The sequence below is a fragment of the Caloenas nicobarica genome, chromosome 3 (assembly GCF_036013445.1).
Source record: "Caloenas nicobarica isolate bCalNic1 chromosome 3, bCalNic1.hap1, whole genome shotgun sequence".
In the NCBI taxonomy this organism is placed as follows: domain Eukaryota; kingdom Metazoa; phylum Chordata; class Aves; order Columbiformes; family Columbidae; genus Caloenas; species Caloenas nicobarica.
In genome coordinates, this window is record NC_088247.1 from 26,861,764 (window position 1) to 26,881,036 (window position 19,273).

At 41.6% G+C, this 19,273-nt stretch overlaps 1 protein-coding gene across 20 annotated transcripts in view; it reads right to left on the reverse strand.

Annotated features, from left to right (window-relative positions):
* DST (dystonin) overlaps positions 1-19,273 on the reverse strand; it is a 307,703-nt gene that overhangs the window by 154,539 nt on the left and 133,891 nt on the right. For all 20 annotated transcript variants that reach the window (XM_065632833.1, XM_065632844.1, XM_065632843.1 and 17 more), the window contains one exon: positions 12,111-12,277. In XM_065632833.1, coding sequence (XP_065488905.1) covers positions 12,111-12,277 — 167 coding nt within the window. The remainder of the gene's footprint in view (positions 1-12,110; positions 12,278-19,273) is intronic.

Here is a 19,273-nt window from a genome sequence, read left to right on the forward strand (position 1 = left end):
ACAAGTTTGAAGTTATTTACATGAACCATTTAAGATGTTTAACCTGCACAACTTTGTTTCAGTCAAAACTCTGGCTGCTGCCTGAGTAATACCTGATATTAAATGGGTATTTCTTTCTTGGCTTATATTGAGCAGAAATATTAATATAGTGAATTTCAAGTAGAACTCTCAGACAAAACATGACTGAAGATGCAGACTGAAGTGTATGCGTTGCTATAGTCCACTTAGCGTTTCCACTGCTCTGATTACAAAATACCTATAAAAAATAAACAAATTCTTTGCTTCATTGTTTTTAGACAATTGAAAAGGATGAGTTCCAGAAAGACTCATGCATTTTTCAGGGATGGGAGGACTACTGACACAAATTAAAGACCATGCCAGAATACACAGTCATAAAATAAATTTTTAAAAAAAGAAATGAGTAGAGAAACTTCTCAAACAGATAGGATTCAACACATATTTCAAAAGGGAGCACAAGAAATATATCATCATCTGCTTTAAAGATTTTGGTTAATAGCAGAAAGACCGCAAAGAAAGGAATCAGAAGTTCAGAAAAGTCCATGTAAAAAGTCTCCTGCTACTTTCCCAGGAACTCTACAAATGAGATGATGAAGCAAAATCTATTTATTACTTAATCTACTATACAGTAACATCTACCATTTAACCTACCGCTTAAGAGAGTTTCAAAAGCTCTAAAAAATATTTACAGCAGCTTATCTGCATAGCAAATGTCTGAGAACTTTTTAAAGAATTTGTCTCCATGTCAGGTACAAATCTAAGCCTTGTTCAAAAGAGCTTGCCAAAAGCCAGCTTAGGAAAGGCTGAGGCATCAACACCATGGGAATGACTCCTGGACTACAACTAACACGCACCGGCCTTGTGGGCATTTCTATTGATGCCCAATGTTGGCAGACACAGTGCTCTGGACGTTGTCATGACCATGAGATACAGTTGTAGCGGAGATACCCTTTGCTAATGCATATGCCTACCATAGTTAACTTGCCTGATCTTTTTTTTTCTATTATCACGTGGGAGCTTCAACATAAAGGATGCCATGTCTCAGGGAAAAAACGCCATATAGGACTAGCTGGGTTCAGTAACCCAGTTTTGGAGAACCTGGTAACCCAAGTTTCAGGGAAGAGAGCAATTCCGATTTCCTTCCACATAGTCTGATCACTTAGAGAGGAGGAAGAGAAGCGTTTCTACTCAAAAACGGCAAGCAGGCATGACTTTGTGGCCTTAAGGAGGAACAGATCTCCTCCATCATCAGAATCAAGAGCCACAATATGGACACACAGCACAAGGCTCTGCAGCAGGTTCCTTGGTGTGAAAAACCCCATGCTGAAGAGAAGAGGTACAATGTTGACTCCTGAGTCAACACTTACCTTCCACTATACCCTTGGCTACCCAGCTTTCAGAAGCTCTGAACTCCTTACAAAATTGTCAATTTGTCTCAGAAGGACCTATGGGCAGCAATCACACATGAGGGGTTTTTCTAGCTTCACTGAGTCTCTTGCTCTATATTGGGAAAGAACCCTTCACTCTCAGACTTCAGCACAGAAATGTGAGCACTGATCTCCGTGCCAACATCTGCAACTGGCAGGAGTAAGTATCAACCCAGATGTCCGAACCAGGTGACCTTTTCTACCTGAAGCACTTTGGCACCGGTCCTTGAGCTCTCATGTCTGCTACATGGATAGTTTTGCACCCTAGTCACAAACATTTGAGTAGAAAAGCTAGAAAATTAAACATGAAAGATGCATCATGGACATAAGTGTGACGGAGTATCTCAACAAAGAACTGGCTGCAACTGTCCTTCAGAGGAAATAGTCGGTCAAAGGACAGGCAAGACTATTAATCCCTAGGTACAACACTATTCAGTCTGTATGTATTTCATAACAGTCAGTGGAAATCTGGCCAACACACCCAGTGCAACCTATCTAACAAACTATCCAGAATCTAAGAGTTACTCTAGAGCAAGCCAAATCCACTGACTGTACCGAGTAGAAGTTTAGATAACTGCAAAGCTGTCATGAAATGTGCTGCCTCCCTGAACATACGTTTTGAGACTGACACTTGCAGAAATGCAGAACTGATGAACTGGCTCTCACAGACTTGATAACAATGATTACTGCAGATTTGTGTAGGACTTCTTGAAGACTTTATCATTCTATTAACATGAAACAAATTCAAAAAAAGCTACTAAAATTCTACTACCATAATTAAGGAGACACGTGGTATGTCATGTCTGGTAGCTCAACATTCAGCACTTGACTGGAAGTCTAAAGGTAAAAGCAGGTGAAAAGTACTCCATGAAATCCTTCTATCTTGACCTATTGGTACGGATTATTTGAAGTAAGTTACATAAATATTTGACTACATTTCAGAAATATCTTTGGCAGAAGGAGATACGGAAAATACTTCACATAATCTCAAACGTGAGACTGAAATGGCTGTTCAACCAGAGACTTCACAACAACACGTGACATGGTGACACAAAAATTACCCAATGCATCAAATCCCTGGTGAAGCTGAGAAGTGTCATCACTGAAGTTAAGCAACACTTCAGAATTCAGGGGAAATGCAAAAAATTTTCTAACTGAAAACCATCATTACAGAAAAGTTTCATCCTTAAAACTGTGACAGACTGAAAAGCAAGCTGCTGAATACAGCTCTGCATATTGTTTGTTGAAGTACGTGGCAAATTGTTTTCTCAGGCTCCACAGGGCCCCAGCCTCAATGACACACTGTGCTAATGTATTTCACATGATCATTATGACTTGTAGAGTCTTTTTGGTTTTGTTTTCTCTTGTGTTGGTATGACAGGAATGTCTGTACTATTCATTATTTGATGTGCCTCTACAGATTTCATTCAATGTCTCTCTAAAGATGAACAATCATGCCTTTTTATTCCATCAAGAGCTGAAAAGTTCTCATCTGATCTGAACTCTCCAGTCCTCCTTTGTGTATCTCTCTCCTAAATTTCATACAAATTTTCAGATACAGTGAATAATTCTGAAAAAAAATATTGCAAGTGACAGTGAGCTGGAAATACTGTAACAAGGGCACACTATTCACAGATACACTTCTTGTCTATTCTTCAGATATTCCAACATGTTGTAGCAAGACCTCCAATAGAAAAAGAATGAATGTTTCAGCTGCACTAAACATAAGGGCACATGAGGGCTTTTTTTCCCCTAGGTTACTAATTTAGCCCCTAACAATATATACAGCTAATTCAGATAATTCCATATATCATGTATGTCCTTGATTTGACAAGCACTGAGTTTAATAAACCAACTAAAAGCCTCCTGTCCCACCTTTGTTAGCACAGCAAAACTTTACCTGTAACTTCCCATACCAATTTATTTAGATAAAGACACAATTGAGGCATTGTAACATCAAAGACCTATTAGCTAAACCCCGAGTTCAGCTTTAGCCATGCCTAACCAAACCTAACCACAACTTGGCAGTAAGTTTGCAATGTAGACTTCGAGCTATACACATGAATGAAACTGAAAGGATCTTAGCCCTTTCACCACCTTCAAAACCAGATTTTACATTCACTTTGTAATAACTCGAGATGCTTTTGTCATTACAAAACCAGTACTGGTATAGTATTATAACTTTGCCAATTTTTTGCCTATGATAAAAGTTAAATAGGAGAAAGCTGTTAACCTCAACCCACACTGTGCAGTCTACAGGGAAAAAAAAAAAAAGACGTAAATAACGGTTCCTTGGAGCGTTTGAATACCAAAAAGACAATGGAGAAACCAAATCAAATTATTTTTCTGTTCTGTTCCGTGAGAAAACTCCTTCCAGACGCCAGCAGTGACTGCCTGACGCACTTGCTTTCCAGTGCGATTAACACGGTTGCCAACAGGGAGGAAGGGTGAGGTACCACAATGGATTCAAAACCAACGTTTCTCCTTGTGCCATCCTGCCTTGGAGGCAACTGTTTCGCCATGTGCCACAAACTTACCAAAGGCACTGTCGGCCAACCAAGACCTCTCTCCCTGTCCGATTTATCATGGGCACACACATCACCACTGCTCAGTCACCATATGCTTTTGAAAAAACACTTCTGACACCCATAGGTGTCCTGGTCTTTTCTAATCAAAGAGACAGATGAAACCCAAATTAAAAAAAAATGCCTTTCAATTCAAAGCTTTATTTTTCAGCTAATTTCCAGCTGGCTAAACAAGAAAAAAAGCTTTGAATTCATCCCAATATTATTTTTCTTCTCAGTGCAAAAATAACACTGTTATCTTTCATTCAGCTGCTACTTAGCAGCAGGATCCAGCACAACATACACAGGGATCATTTTAAGTCCAGATCTGAAATTAATCAACACAACTGCCTGGAAATCTTCCATTTAATACCCACAACACAAGATGTTAAAATTGCAGGCCTGCTTCCAGTACTATTTTAATATAGTCTTTACCAATAGCCATCAGAATTCTGCTGAGTGCATTCAATTAAACTGTAGCTGAGGTTACGTGCTATTTCTAAACCCATTAGCTATATGTATGTGCATACTCAGGCAAGTACCATTAGAAGCATGTCTGCTTGTCAATATTTTTAATCATCCTAAACCCTGTTTATCTTTTTCCCAAATTGCCAATTCTTAATGCCAAGTTTGTTTCTTCTACATAAGAAAAACCGTTGAAAACAGCTGAAGAGTTGAAAACTGTTGAAAATCTGAAGAACACAGTGGGTGGGAAGTGGGGCACAACACAACCAAACACACATTTTCTTTTTGTTAAAGATGGATAACAATAAATTACAAGCCTCAAAACGGCAAGCCAGAACTAGCAGACCAAACTAATCTCTTTATTTAAAATATATCCCCTGGCATTTTAAGGCTTGACACTGTGTAGTATTTAGTTTCTTTCTCATTCATTCCCCAAGGGTGTTCAACATGTTCCTGCACATTGAGGCATCACTATCCCTCCCCTTGAGGAATGTATTCATGTCAGCACCTGATCAGCTGCAACATGTTGTAACATCAGAGGATGCCACCTGCACTGCCGCCCAGGAGCTCAGTGTTAGTTAACTACACATACATGGCAAATCACACTGGGTAAAGCTGAAACAGCTTGCTCTAAACCAGAACAGTTATTTAGCAGGCAGGAATCTAGCTTGCTCCCTGCTATACCACACTCCAAAAAACATCCACCTAGTAATTCTGAAAGCATATGGAGTTATTATAGTAATATCTCAAAAGAAATGTGCAGTGGCACTGGCAGATTTGCCTCCCTCGCTTTAGCATTTGTGGAGCTGTCAGACTGCTCACTCCTTTGGGGACACACTCTTTGCTGGAGCTTCTATTCCTCCTCCTCCCACACGAAGCACCCAGTGTACCTACTACACTCGTCCGGTGCTGCATTCACTGTCAGCCTCTGCTCCCCTCTTGTTTGGGGATAATAGCTATTTTCTCCTCGCTCTCTCCCTAAACTGTATACAACTTAAAAGTATAGGCATTTTTAAGGTCTTGCACAAAGTTTACCAGTACCGAAGGCTCCTTTGGATCAGATCCCCACATTTCTTTAACAATACAGTAACAAAAATTTTTCTCCAAACCTATGCTCCAAATACACCCCTTTGAAATCTATCACCACTTTCCCTCTCTGCAGCATTTCTAACACTTATCATTCCTGTTAGGTGGTACCAACATTTGTAGACAACTGTCTGCATGCGGTCTCAGCAAGCCTTAGTACAGCATTACACAAAATAACCTTGCTCATTGCTTGTTCAAACCCTTCATGTGTGTACTGTAGTCCTGCTTGTTTGTCAGGCCTGACCTAAGCACCATTTACCCATGTAGTTTCCTAACCAGTGTCTTTCCATTTTGCATGGCTGCTGAAATTCACCTAAAAGTACAGACATAGCTGGACATGGCTATGCTGAAAGTGTGCAGAAGCCCATGGCTCTAATTCGTGGTCATTCCCATAGCATGACCATGGCCATTGCAACTCACTCCCTCCCAGGCAATACCCGCCCCAGTCCAAGGGACAGGAGTGACCCAGGACGGCTCTGCAGGGGCTGCACCCTGTCCGGGGGCAGAGGGGAGAGTTCAGCCCCACAGACACAAGCCCTGCTGAACCGCTCACCCACCGGGCCAGACAGCAGGGGCTGGACCCACTGCATGTACTAGAACAGACCCAAAACCTGAGACTAGAACTGCACAAACCTGGCTATATCTGGGAACTGAGCTTGCAGGGCTTCCTGAACACATGCTGGTTTTTACCATACAGGCACCACTGTGACTACTAATTAAATGCTATTATCTAGTTACACAAGAACATACTGCTTGTGCTGGAATTTCTTTTGTAAATGCTAAAAGCAAAATCACGTCTTCATTATAAAAATTGTAATACAAAAATGTAGACAGCAGTGCACACATTCTTACAAAAAATATGCATGTCTGCTGTTAATCTTCTTTTACAATCCTCCATACTTCATTTTTTTCCCCTTAGAAAGTAAGATGAGCTGGTCTGTAACCACACCTGTGTTTTCTGAGTATCAGCAGCCATTGTCCTTAACAAAGTGTTTATAGATACTATTAAACTGTAGACCTTGCAGCTATTATTTCTGCTATCGCTGAAATTCAGTTTTCAGACACTTTTTAACTGAAATCGCCTGCAGTCCTCATACACCAAAGGTTCAGGGCAGTCTGAGGTCAAAAAAAGCAGTTTGTTACTTTGGCATAAATGTTCATTTTATTTGTTTTGCTTTACAATAAAATGTATTTGCAAAGCGTAATGTAGATCTACAATTAAGATTATTGGCTTCGATCTGGCATGCAACTCCTAATGAAAGAAGAGTAGCCTTCATTCTCTATAGACAACTGTTTCTATACATTTTAACAATGGGATACACTTCTAAAAAAAAAAAAAAAATGAGTATTTCTTCTCCCTTGGCAAAAGGCATGTACATAAGAAAATGAAAACACAAATCAAGAGCATTTACCTAAAACACAGCATAGTGACTACAAATACATGAGGTGATAGAGCTGCAAGATGAAGACTCCAGCATGCAGAACGGTAGTATCTCTGGGAAAATCTGAGTGTTACAGCCTCCAACATTGAAGTCTGTCTTACAGGTTTTTGCTATGTATGATATGATGGTATGAAAGAAACATAATGTACTTTTTAAACTGCCTGAAGTCAGATTTCTTCCAACACAACACACTAAAGTAACACGTCTTCAATTAAAAATTAAGCTATAAAAGGCTGATTACATAATAGATGAGACATACAGAATATTCTTGAACCTCCGGGGTGTACCTGTAGCTTTCACTAATGGACCCGATCCCACATCCAGAGAGAGGTGTGGAGGTTCAAAAGAGTCTGAAAGATTATATATTTACCTTGTTTCCCCCAAAATAAGACAGGGTCTTATATTAATTTTTGCTCTAAAAGATGCTTACTTTTTTACATGGACACTATTTAAATTGACTTTTTAAATGAATTGTAACTAGGGCTTATTTTTGGAGTACAGCTTATATTTAGAGCATCCTCAAAAAATCCTGAAAAATCATGCTAGGGCTTATTTTCATAGTAGGTCTTATTTTCAGGGAAACTGTAAATAAAAATGTACAAATAACAAACATGGTTATGTTCAGTATTAAAACTGACTTTTTAATCTGATCATTTTATTTGATATTTCTACGTAAGAACAAATATTCACACAGAATAACAACACGAAAAGCAAAATCCTGGGCCTGCAATGGAGCCCCCTGAGGCAGTTCTTGAGGCCAGTGGGGAACCCCATCCATTTCCCAGGATTTAACCACATTTTATATACTCTCCAGAAGTTCAGCTGAGTAAGCTTCAATCTTACATTATAAACACAAACCACTGGAACCTGCTGAACACATAACCAACCTTCTTACATGAAAACAAATTACATTTTCCTAAATCTGGGGGGGGGAAAAAAAATCCAGTGGTATACGGAGCCAAGTATCTCAGAGTAATTTTTTCCTCTCATTTCTGTCATTCATAAAATTACTTTCATTTAAAGAACACTGCAAAATCACTGGAAACTCATTCACACTCATAGCAGAGGTAAGAGAGAAAGTGACTGAAGGCCCTTTCAAAAAGCTCTGGCAGCCTAATTTGTGTTGAGAGGAAAGGAAATAAATATCCCGCGTTTGCTCAGGACAGCAGGTGATGGGCCTGTGTGCGTGTGACCCAGCACCTGTGTGCTGCCCGCCTGCCCAGGCTGGGCGCTGAGGCAGATGCTGCCTGCACGGCTGTGGGTGCCCGCAGGGCAGGGGACAGGCAGGAACCCGGCTTGCCCAGCCACCAAACACCGGCCTGCTGAGCTCCGCCAAGATGCTGCACGGGTACTACAGTTGGTCATGTTGGCCCTTTCCTGCTCCTCCCAGGCACCTTGGGGAAGCAGGGAGCCATGGCAAATCCATGTGCTATTCCCGCAGTTCGGCATCGTAAATCTTGGCTGGCTTGCACCAAAAGGTGCTGGGATCCTCTGCTGGGCAGAAAAAAATGGAGATGACTACAAGCGGCCCAGATGAAACAATTCTCTGCGGCTGTTAAGCGCAGCCAGGCTGTCCCCACCGAGGGGACAGGCTCCCCGCCCGCCAGCAGCTGATTCACAGCCCAGCTCCTTGCCCAGCCCTATGCAGCTTTTGCAGTTTCTTGATGTATTGAAGCTGGTGTGCACTTGCAAGTTAAAAAGTCACTTATGCCCGGAGAGGAGGTAATTATAACCTGCCACTCCCATGCCCTGTCACCCAGAACGGGACAGTCACATCTAGTTATCTCATGGATGAACGACTATAGGAATCATGCTGGACCTATATGGCTTGTGTTCTTGATGACATATCCAGAAAGGACCGCTCAGTCATGGTGTCAGCGCTGCGAGTACAGGGTTTGCCTGTCTGTGCGGAGGTTCAGCTCACAGACAGCGTGGCTCCTGTCCTTTGGGAGCTGCTGGTGCTCTCATCTCTGGCCCCAAGCCCAGCGATGGCCCCTGCAGTGGTGCAGTCCACCTGTGGGCCCATGTCCCAGGCCCAGCCACAGCCCATCCCCAGGGACGTGCCCCACGCCTGGGGCTGGGGTTGCCCCAATGTTCCCGGCTGCCCCATTCCTGACTGGGGCACTGAGATAGGCCCTGGCTGCCAGGCCCTGACCTGACAGACCCTCCATGGGGGGCCCCCACCGCTGTGCCCTGACGTGGGTATGTGCTCTCCATCCAACATGCAGCTTATTGTCGCTCAGTACAACTGCAATTCTAGACACCAGTAACACGCCTGGGTATTTCTGAGCCTTCTGGTTATTACTATCATAGCACTAAGCGTCATCCCCTTAAAATTAGGTCTGGGCACATTTAAATCCTTTCCAGGACTGGCAGTCATGTTCCTGATGACAAGCACTGTCCCCACTCGCAGAGAGCAGATAATACTCCTCCTGGCCCAGGACGTGTGGTACTTCTGTAAGGAGAGGTGTCTCCAGCCAGCACAGCATACCTGGCACAGGACAGGCTGCCACGCTGCACCGCGACTGACAGACGTGCACCCACAGGGGTGCTCTGCGGTGTCAGCACCCCAGACCCACCCTACCGCCCGAGCAGGAACGCTTGGTCATCTGCCCTGGAGAGCACACCAGCTGGTGGCATCTGCAGGATGCTCTGCCCAGCTCCTGAGAACACCTGGGATCCGCAAACTGGGAGCTACTAAAACAGACAAACAGAGCGTATGGAGAGTCACTGCTCGAAATGTGCACGTTTTGTTAGTGTTTAACCTACTTACTGCGCAGAAGACAAACCAAGCTTTAAAGGAGCTCCCTGGAGTAAAATACTGCAGTTAACAACACCAGATGACTGTTTGGAAAGACCATTCCTATCTTGTGAGCAATACCTGGAAATTATTATCTCTGTTTTAACAGCACAAAACAGCAAAGAAACATAGAAGCTCACTGAAATCAGTAGAAGAATCTCATTGATTTCATCAGCAAGATAGAGTCCAAGAATTTGTAACCTCTCACAGCAAAAAGACATCAGATAAGGACGGTAAACATTCCTGGGAAGGACACGGGATCCTTAAATGCAGAAGTTATGTTTACAGGAAGAGAATAAGCTAAATGGAAACCGCCACAGAAGCACACAAAACGCGGACTCTGCTCTTCAGCCACTGAATCATCTGCTTTGACACACTCACGTCAAAGGTGCCTGTGCTTCCTTGCTGAAATGCTGTGAACAAAAGTCAGAGAGTGCTGCCAGAAACACTGTTCCAGCAAAGCAACTGCATGTGCTCAATCATATCCCAAGGCACTAACATTTGCACAGCCAGAGGACAGGATTCAAGGTTTTCATTATTTATGAACTTATCTGTACCACAACGACTAGCTGCTGAGCTGTAAAGGCTACACTACTCTATGCAAGTGGTACAAGGCTCTGAAAAAGTTCTGGGAAATATTTTCCACTATTCCATCTCATCGAGCTCCTTCCTTTTTTTCTTCCTCTCTCTCTGTATCTTCCAAATAGTTTATTTTTTCAAATACCTGCCTGTGCTATGTTCATTCTCTCGGCTGCTCTGTCCTGAAGTAAAACAGCCCAGTCTTTTGCCAGCTATTTCCCTTTGTCTTGCCAATGTTACTAAAAGAAGACTTTCTTGCTGGCATGCTCCTCCTCCCTGACCGGCTACCCAGAACAGAAGCGTTAGTGAGAAAGAGAACTCATTGATTCAGCTGCAGCTTCCTTTTACCACGGAGCTATGCGCTGCCACAGCTACCTTCTCTGGGGCTCAGTACACTATGTGTCATGCTTACAGCCACTCTACACAGAGTGTGAGGAAAAGGCTGCATCTGCCTGACTCGTTGCCCATTTTACTTCAGTGTCCTGGTCCCCATACGGTGTGCGTGTTGGCTCTGCCTACACTTCTCTCTGTGGTGAGCCAAGTGGTCCCGCAAGAGGAAATCCAAGAAGAGAATAATCTGCTCCAGGGTCTGTTCCCTGGAGCTGCATTAAAACGTACCAAATCTGTCCCTCCCTACTTGGGACACTCTTTTGGTATTATACCAAGGAAATAATGTACCCTCAAGCTTTGTTATGATATGCCCCAGCGTATAAAACACAAACTCTTTACTTATGCTATAATGAAACCCAGAAGTTGCAAGCCTTGCACAGTGAGGGACAAGTCAGCACACATTAGTTAGCCCAGTGGCCAGAATACTCTCCCATGTGGTCCTCTAAGACACAAACCTCTTTATTCAATTCGGGAAACAAAAAATGTACAAAACCAGAGAGATGCTGCCAACCAAGAGAGAATGCTGAGCACAGCAATGATCTTTAATCTTGTTCCTCTGTCAAGTTTTGATGCCAAAGTTGGCTTTGTCAAAAGAGACCTGTTTTTACTTAGAAACTAGAATTAGAAATCCTCTCTCGTCAGTAGACTTCTTCAACTGTACTTTAAGAAAGTTAATGTAGTGCAACCTTTAGCTTCTAGCCACAGCCACCAGAAGTTCTACAAATGCCTGTGGTCACAAAAGCATTGAAAGGGGGAGAAAGTAGCACACTTCCCTTCTCAGACTGAGAACATTCAAGACAACTGGTCTCATTTTTCATGAGAATACCCTGCCATTTTACAGGAGACATCTCAGAGTAGATCCTGGCTCCAAGCAGAAACACCAAAGAAGCTCTAGGCTTCAGGGGCATGGTAAAGTCACACAGGGAAAAATAAGGGGCCCTTGGGCATATCTCGGGTCATGCAGTAGCTGATGGACTTCACCAGCAGCGCAGTTTGGGACTTTTGTGATCAGTTCTGACTGTACTTTGCCTATACTTCAAAATCAGAATGACCAAAAAGGACTGTGACAAAGACTGAAACCCAGGGACATTCCACTCAGCAGCTTGGAGGTGGCCAAAAAGAGATGGGCAGGATTCATGAAGATGCTCCTCTGAGGAAGGAGGGATACATAAGGGCTAATGAGGCGTCCTTGGTCTGCAAAGAGCAGGGAATTGCTCAGGAAGAGTCAGCATCGTCTCAGCAGCTGCAGTGCTATTACAGGCATAAAACATGGAGTCCTCTCTATGTATATTAAACTGCTGTAATTAATATTTTTCAAGGGAACAAACGGAGTACTTACCTGTATTTATGAATGATGGCATTAAATAATCTTCCATCACGCCAGCAGGTAGTGAAATTTTCACAATGGATTCCAGCATAACCCTCGGTTGTCTGCTGTGACCACAGGAGCAGCCTCTCTTTAGCAGACATGTCCTCTGACTCTCCAGTAACATGGATATCAGATATCTAAAATACAGTTAATATAAATATTACCATTACATTTAACCCATAATAATGTTTAAAATATTGCAGAAAACCACTCTGCATTATTGAAGAATTTTCTGTCCGATACCTGTATACATAAATATTTTGATTATTAATCACTGTATTAATACTCTTTCATGTCGTATCCTTACACACTCTTAGTATCCTCAATATGAAATACAAAATTCATAGCTTCACAATTTTCTTCAGTTAGCTAGTTCTCAGTCTCTTAATTTCTGGAGACAATGTAATACTATTAAATGATGAAAAATACTTAATATATCTACTTTATGTTGATAATGTGAATAATAGACTATTTTATGTATTACACCTATTACACATAAATATTATATAATTACATATAAATATGACATTTTATACGTATATATTCACAACTTATGTAATAATGATATTTATATTACACTTATTTTATTTTGCTAAAGTGTTTCTCTTTTAAAATAGGTTAAATTGTAATATAAGCTGTTCTGGAATTCAGTAACAAACCAGTCATTTACAGTGAAAACTGACAATAATGGGTTTAGAACAAAATTCTCTGAGAAGCATTTCAGGAATGACTGAAAGGTTGAAGGATGATACACAACAATTTTTCCTGATATTTGTTTTCGATTTATCTAAGCATTATCAACTTCATGTCAGACAAAAAAGGAAATCGTTGTTAAGTTTACATATAAGTACTACTTTCTAGTACCTTAAATTCTCCCCTAATGAAGTTCAGTAGTTTGCTTAGAAAACTATCACTGTATGAATATGAAACAGACATTTCCCTAATTTGCATGTGTACTGTTTGCAAGTTATGTGATAGAAACTGTATTGAATGTGTATCTGAAATGCAAGACATAACAGAGAGACGACATGCCTTGATAAAGAAGTGGTATCACAGGTTGTCTTTCTTCTAAGTGGCCACCTTTCCCCACTTATTCTAACAGTAGATGGTATAAGATGTTATTATGAAGAACACTAAGAACCCAGGTACCAAGAGGCACTGCACAAGGACCCAAGTACTGTAGCTCAGATATTACAAAAAGCAAGCTGAGGGCTCAGGCAGAGGCAAGAGGGCTTGAGACAAGGCCAAGATTTGCGGGTGGACACCACGCACCCCGGTGAGCCCATCTGGAAGAGGGCCCCACGGCACAAGCCTGCAGCAGCCCTGTGGGGAGAACACGGGTCTGCTGCGGCTCTGGAGGCAGCGCAGGGCCAGGGCTGAGGGCAGGTTTGCCCACAGATGGCTTTGGGGGAGAGGTAGGTGCTGAGTTAGCTCCTGAAGAGGCTTTACTCCAGAGCTGTGACAATTCCAGCAATCCTGTTCTAGTGTAAACCAGAGCGCTACATTCCTGAGGTCAGACGGGACAGTCATAATGATGCCTCCTGGCCTTGAAACCTCTGCACACAAAGGTATCTTCTGTCTGGGCTCTTCCTGGGGGAATTCAGACAGGCTAGGCTGGGAATCACACGTTTTTCTCACGTTAAAGCCACACAAAACACGGTGCCAGGAACAAAGAGATGTAGCTTTCCTACCGATGCTGCCATGTCAATGCCTGACAGGAGGCGGTGGGCAGCACCAGCAACTGGGGGACCAAGGAAGAGCCTTGGGCTGCCAGGGCAACGCAGCTGCTGCAGCGCCCGCTGCAGCTTCTGCTTAACCACCTCTCACACTTCCAGGGGACAATGAGCATTTACAGACATACAGCAAACGTGAGTAAATTTAACGCAGGGAACAAATTAATTTGCTATGCAAGCATCCACAAAACAGCAAGTTGTGAAAGCAGTTCTTCAGATACTTATCACAGGCCATCATATCCGCTGGCTCTAGGTAAGGGAAAGATAGAGGCACCGATACTAGAAAGCGGAGCAGTTTTAACTGTCCACCTAGCGCATAAAGACCTCCGAGGATCTGACAGCATTTTTTGCATCCTATTGTCTCCAGCTTCAACACTGCGCATTTTTAAGAAAAATCAAAGAGAGAGAGAGAAAAAAAAAATCTTTTTTGTTTAAGACACCGAAGAGATACACGTGCAGCTGTGATAGTTTATAAATTTCTAGGTATCAAAATCCTGTAAGGAGTATTTACTACATGAAATGACACAAAATGTCAGATGGTATGAGTCCTGTATGTGAAGACAACAGGGAATCCAATGTGGCAAAAGACCAACTTAAAATCAGTCTGAAAATTTTATTGTAAAAAACTAGGGAACTCATCTGTAGTGTAAGATTTCCTTTCAGTGGGTTACCTTTATTCTTTGGTATTTCAAAGCAAGAAAGCAAACTAAATATTTTTTCAGTAGCTTTAGTTTCTATTCATCACAGAACAACCAGACCACAATATAAATGCAGTCAACCATTTACCACTTATCTGGACAATGCTTCTGAAAGAGATGATGTCATCTGGAAGTGCCAGATGTCTAGCAGAAAAACTCCTCCAAACCTATACATTTTCCCCTGTCATTTTCAGTAAGTCTTCTATGTATAATCCTTAAGTATCACATTTAAAAATATATTCTAACTCAGCAATCTAGCAATGTAATTTGCTAATGGCCATTCCTTACTGCTAGGTTGAAACCTTTAGCCTCCTGCACGGCTCATTGCCCAGCAATGGCTGTGTACATTTCAGACTGCAGAGTGCAAACGCAGCATATCTGAGGACACAGTAGATTCCTCTGGCAACAAGCGTTTTCAGACATCAAGGCAACTTCTGAAGGTCCTACTTTTATGTGTTGTTACATACAAACAACATTGGTAGCTATGTACACAACACAAGAAGAATATTTCTTATTCTGAACTTGACGACTAGGCAAGCTTGCAATCCAAGTTTAGGATGGCTAAAACAAGAATTTAGCTCATTACCCTAAGATGAACAGCATTTCCGATCCAAAATCTTCCAAGCATCATTCAGCATCCTAGTTGGTGTTGCGGTTTAACCCCAGCTGGCAACTAAGCCCCACACAGCCACTCGTTCACTCCCCCCCGGTGGGATGGGAGAGAGACTTGGAAGAGCAAAATTGAGAAAACTCATGGACTGAGACAAAGTTTAATAGGTAGAACAAAAGCTGCACAGGCAAGCAAAGCAAAACAAGGGATTAATTCACTACTTCCCATGGACAGGCAGGTGTTCAGGCACCTCCAGGACAGCAGGGCCAGGGCTCCATCAACATATCAGTTACTTGAGAAGACAAACACCATAACACCGAATGTCTCTCCTTTCTCTTTCTTCCCCCAGCTTCATATGCTGATCATGACACCATTTGGTGTGGAATATCCCTTTGGTCAGTTGGGATCAGCTGTCCCAGCTGTGTCCTCTCGCAATTTCTTGTGCACCCCCAGCCCACTCGCTGGTGGGGTGGTGCGAGGAGCACAAAAGGCCTTGGCTCTGTGTAAGCACTGCCCAGCAGTGAAGAAAACATCCCTGTATAATCAACATTCTTTCCAGCACAAATCCAAAACATAGCCCTTTACTAGCTCATATGAAAAAAATTAACTTTATCTCAGCCAAAACCAGCACAGTTGGTCATCTGAAGAAAAAGCAGTAGACTAGATTGGGTTTAAAAACTGAAATTGCTTTTCACTCGTGGAGGTAGCCTATTTCAGTGCTGGTTAAGGAACACTGACATTAGCCTGAGACCTGAAACAGGCTGAGCACTTCTGTTCTCTAAATACAGTATTTCAGATTTCATGGCTAAGATTTCAGACTTCTTCCTAAACACTGAGTTCATATTCAAAAAGTATAAAAATACGCTGAGGGAAATGGTGAGTCAAAGAGCTGTATTTTGATGAGCTGTACTTTGCAAGATGCCCTATTAACTCGGAACTACTTAACAAGTAAAATACGACCCCCACAAAATAAGGTGTCAGATGGAGAGAGCGCACATCTTTCCTTTGATGACTTCGCAAGGACAATATAGATATTCATCTACTAACTATACATCATCGATATTTAAAACATCACTTGCCACAGGGAAGAAGAACAAGGACTACTGAATTAGGAATACTAGAACTGAAAATAAGAGGCAATCAAATCTTTTACTGTTCAGATTTTGGCCTTCAAAGCAAACAGTTTGTATGAAACGTTCATTCTTATACTCCACAAGACTATCATTTACCCACTATCATCTGTTACTAGAGGACATTTGTTCCTGGAGTATGGAACAAATTATTGAGTTTTCATGAGTTTGAACAGTTGTTTGCTCGAGATCCAGTTTTCCAAATTATCTCAAAGCATATGAATTATAAGGGATGCAAGAAAAAGTGACAGAAGTAATTCTCTGCACAGCCCTAACATCTCAGGTTCAAAGTCTTAATTGGCACTAAATACTCTATTTCTTGCTTCTAACTGGGAGAACCAGTCCACTTCTGCTACTGCACGTGTTTTTTCTCTGCCTGTAAGTTTTCTCTGCATCATAAAGTATACAAAATCCATACACCAAAAAGCCTCAAGCTCTTTGCAGTGATTTCAGTGACGCAGTTTTGAGTCCAAAGAGCAGAGCAGATCAGAGAACACTTTCCAAAAGAGATCAACGGTGCTGCTGGATTTCTGTGGCTCATTTTTTACAGTGCGAACAGAAGAAGAGCAAGACTTTTATAGTAAATAAGGAGTATTCCCTCCGATTTCATCTTATCCCAAACGTTTTGAAGCAAGTCCAAATTTGACATAATGTACTTAACTGCACGAAAGTACATAATGAGCTAGAGATGTATAATGAAATATATTCTGATGTCAGCTAGCCTTAAACCAGAAAAGTCTGAAGAACACAAAGAAATAAGAGCAAAAAGAATATGCTACTATGGATAGATTTTGAAATGCTGTTTTCCACCTAAGCTAAGTAGTTATGTGTTGTGTTTGAAAAGGATTGTTGACAGCATGTTGAGGGAAGTATAGTTATACGAATGGAATTTGAACTTGCATGTGATCACAAGAAGTCATCTCCCCTGACGTTACAGTTGGACTTTGTGAGTTTCCATTTGGCCATAAATTCAAATGCTCCGATTCAGCTCTCACAAGGCTCTGTGGAGCTGCAAGTCCAGCTTTGGGCAACACCCTTCAAGAAATACTGCATCAGCTGGAGCAGATCGAAAGAGAAAAACAAGAACAAAGATCTAAAAATACATGACCTGTTAGGAAAGATTGAAAAATTAGGTTTACTTATTTTAAAGTAGGGAAAACTGAGGGGAGATGTGACAACAGTCTTCAAATACATAAAATGCTGCTGCAAAAAAAGGTAACAAATCAACTCTTCTGGCAATGGGAAGAGAACTAATGAGTTTAAAACTAGCATACTTGTTTTCAGCTGAAACCAGTTTTTAATAAAAAAGACAGATAAGCACTAGAATAATTACTCAGGAAGCATGCGAAACCACCAATAAGGCAGACATAGAAGAACAAGAATCAGTCAAGAACAGTTTCTATGAAATTATCGTGCCTTCACGTACAGAGATGACCCAGATGACCTGTCCAGAACCTTTCCAGCCATGGTTTTGTAGTTCCATCAATGATTATAGATCTCCTTCACCAGCATTTAAGGTGGATTGTGTCTGCTTCTTGTGAATGTTACAAGGAAGTAAACAATACTATGCCAATAAAGCAAAACTGACTTTTGCACCTTTACTGTGCTAATCACATTCCAGAAGAGCAACCAGCATCTATCCTCCCTCAACTGTACTATATGAATAGATAATACAAGATTCTATGTTGGTGGACATAGGTGGAAGTTGTCTTGTTATCTTACAATTATTTGCAATAATAACTGAAATAATAAACGTATGACTATTTAGCCGAAAGTATTCTGCTGAATATGCAGGTTACAAATATTCTACATTTTTTATTTAAAAGCAAGTGTATTGCCTTCAACCTGACTCAAATATGTGTTTTCCTTTTTTTTGTTGCTTTTGGTTTTATTTTTTTCTTGTAGATTATTATTAGTACTGTAAATAAGAAATCCACTGTATCAGGCACAATTTAGATGCATGGCAAAAAAAACAGCTGAGGAACTTGCAGCCAAGACAACAGTCGAATATTGGAAGTAGAATAGTTATTCTGTTTATATATTAGACTTTTTTTTCTAGAAAACATGTACATCCATAAACCAGAATTGAAACTACCATGAACTAGACTGGAAAAATAATGATAATGATTGATAATGTGATACACACAAGTCATTGGTTTTGACACAAGCTGACAACCACCAAACACTGGTGGTAAAACCAGCTGGTAGCTATTTTTTGCTGATAGTGAATCAAAACCATGGTTTGTTTCAACACAGGAGACATCAAATATCACCACAGCAGTATCTCCTGTAGAGAAGCCAAAACTACAGCCTTGATTTTCTACTCTACCTGCATTGTGCTAAAACATGACTGAGAAGGGCTCTGCTGCAGGAAACCTCCTTCAGTCTCGATTCACAACTTCTTGACCTCAGTGCAAACTGCCATCTGCTCTAGGACAGCTCCGAGTCAGAACAGTATCAGAGCGTATCTTGCTCAATGTTCCTGCATTAGGAGCAAAGGGCTGCAGAAATGAGGCTCCACCAGAGAGTAAAAAAAGTTTTTTCTCAAAGCTATTAGTGAGCAGTCAGGAACGAAGCTTCACAACACCCCACTTACCTGAATTTTACAAATACGAAAACAGAGCTAATGAGGTAGCATGTATTTGAAAATGAAAACGTAACTGGTTTACATGCATAAGAAGATGTACTGCAGAAAGACACTCAAGGGACGTATTCGAGTAGTGGGGACTAAGCCATTTCAGAGGGTAAAACATGTTACAGTGCAAATTAGCCAGCTGTACCAATGAGTTTCCCCTGTGTGCCTCTCTCTGAGTTTGAAAAGCTACCACATTTTCAGATATCAGCCACATCTGGGGCACTGTGGAAGCTGAGAGTACATTACAGCATGAATAAGTTGACACGGTGAGTGGAGGCTACTGATCTCTGTAATTACAGTAAAGAAAATGGTAAAAACTGAGATGGG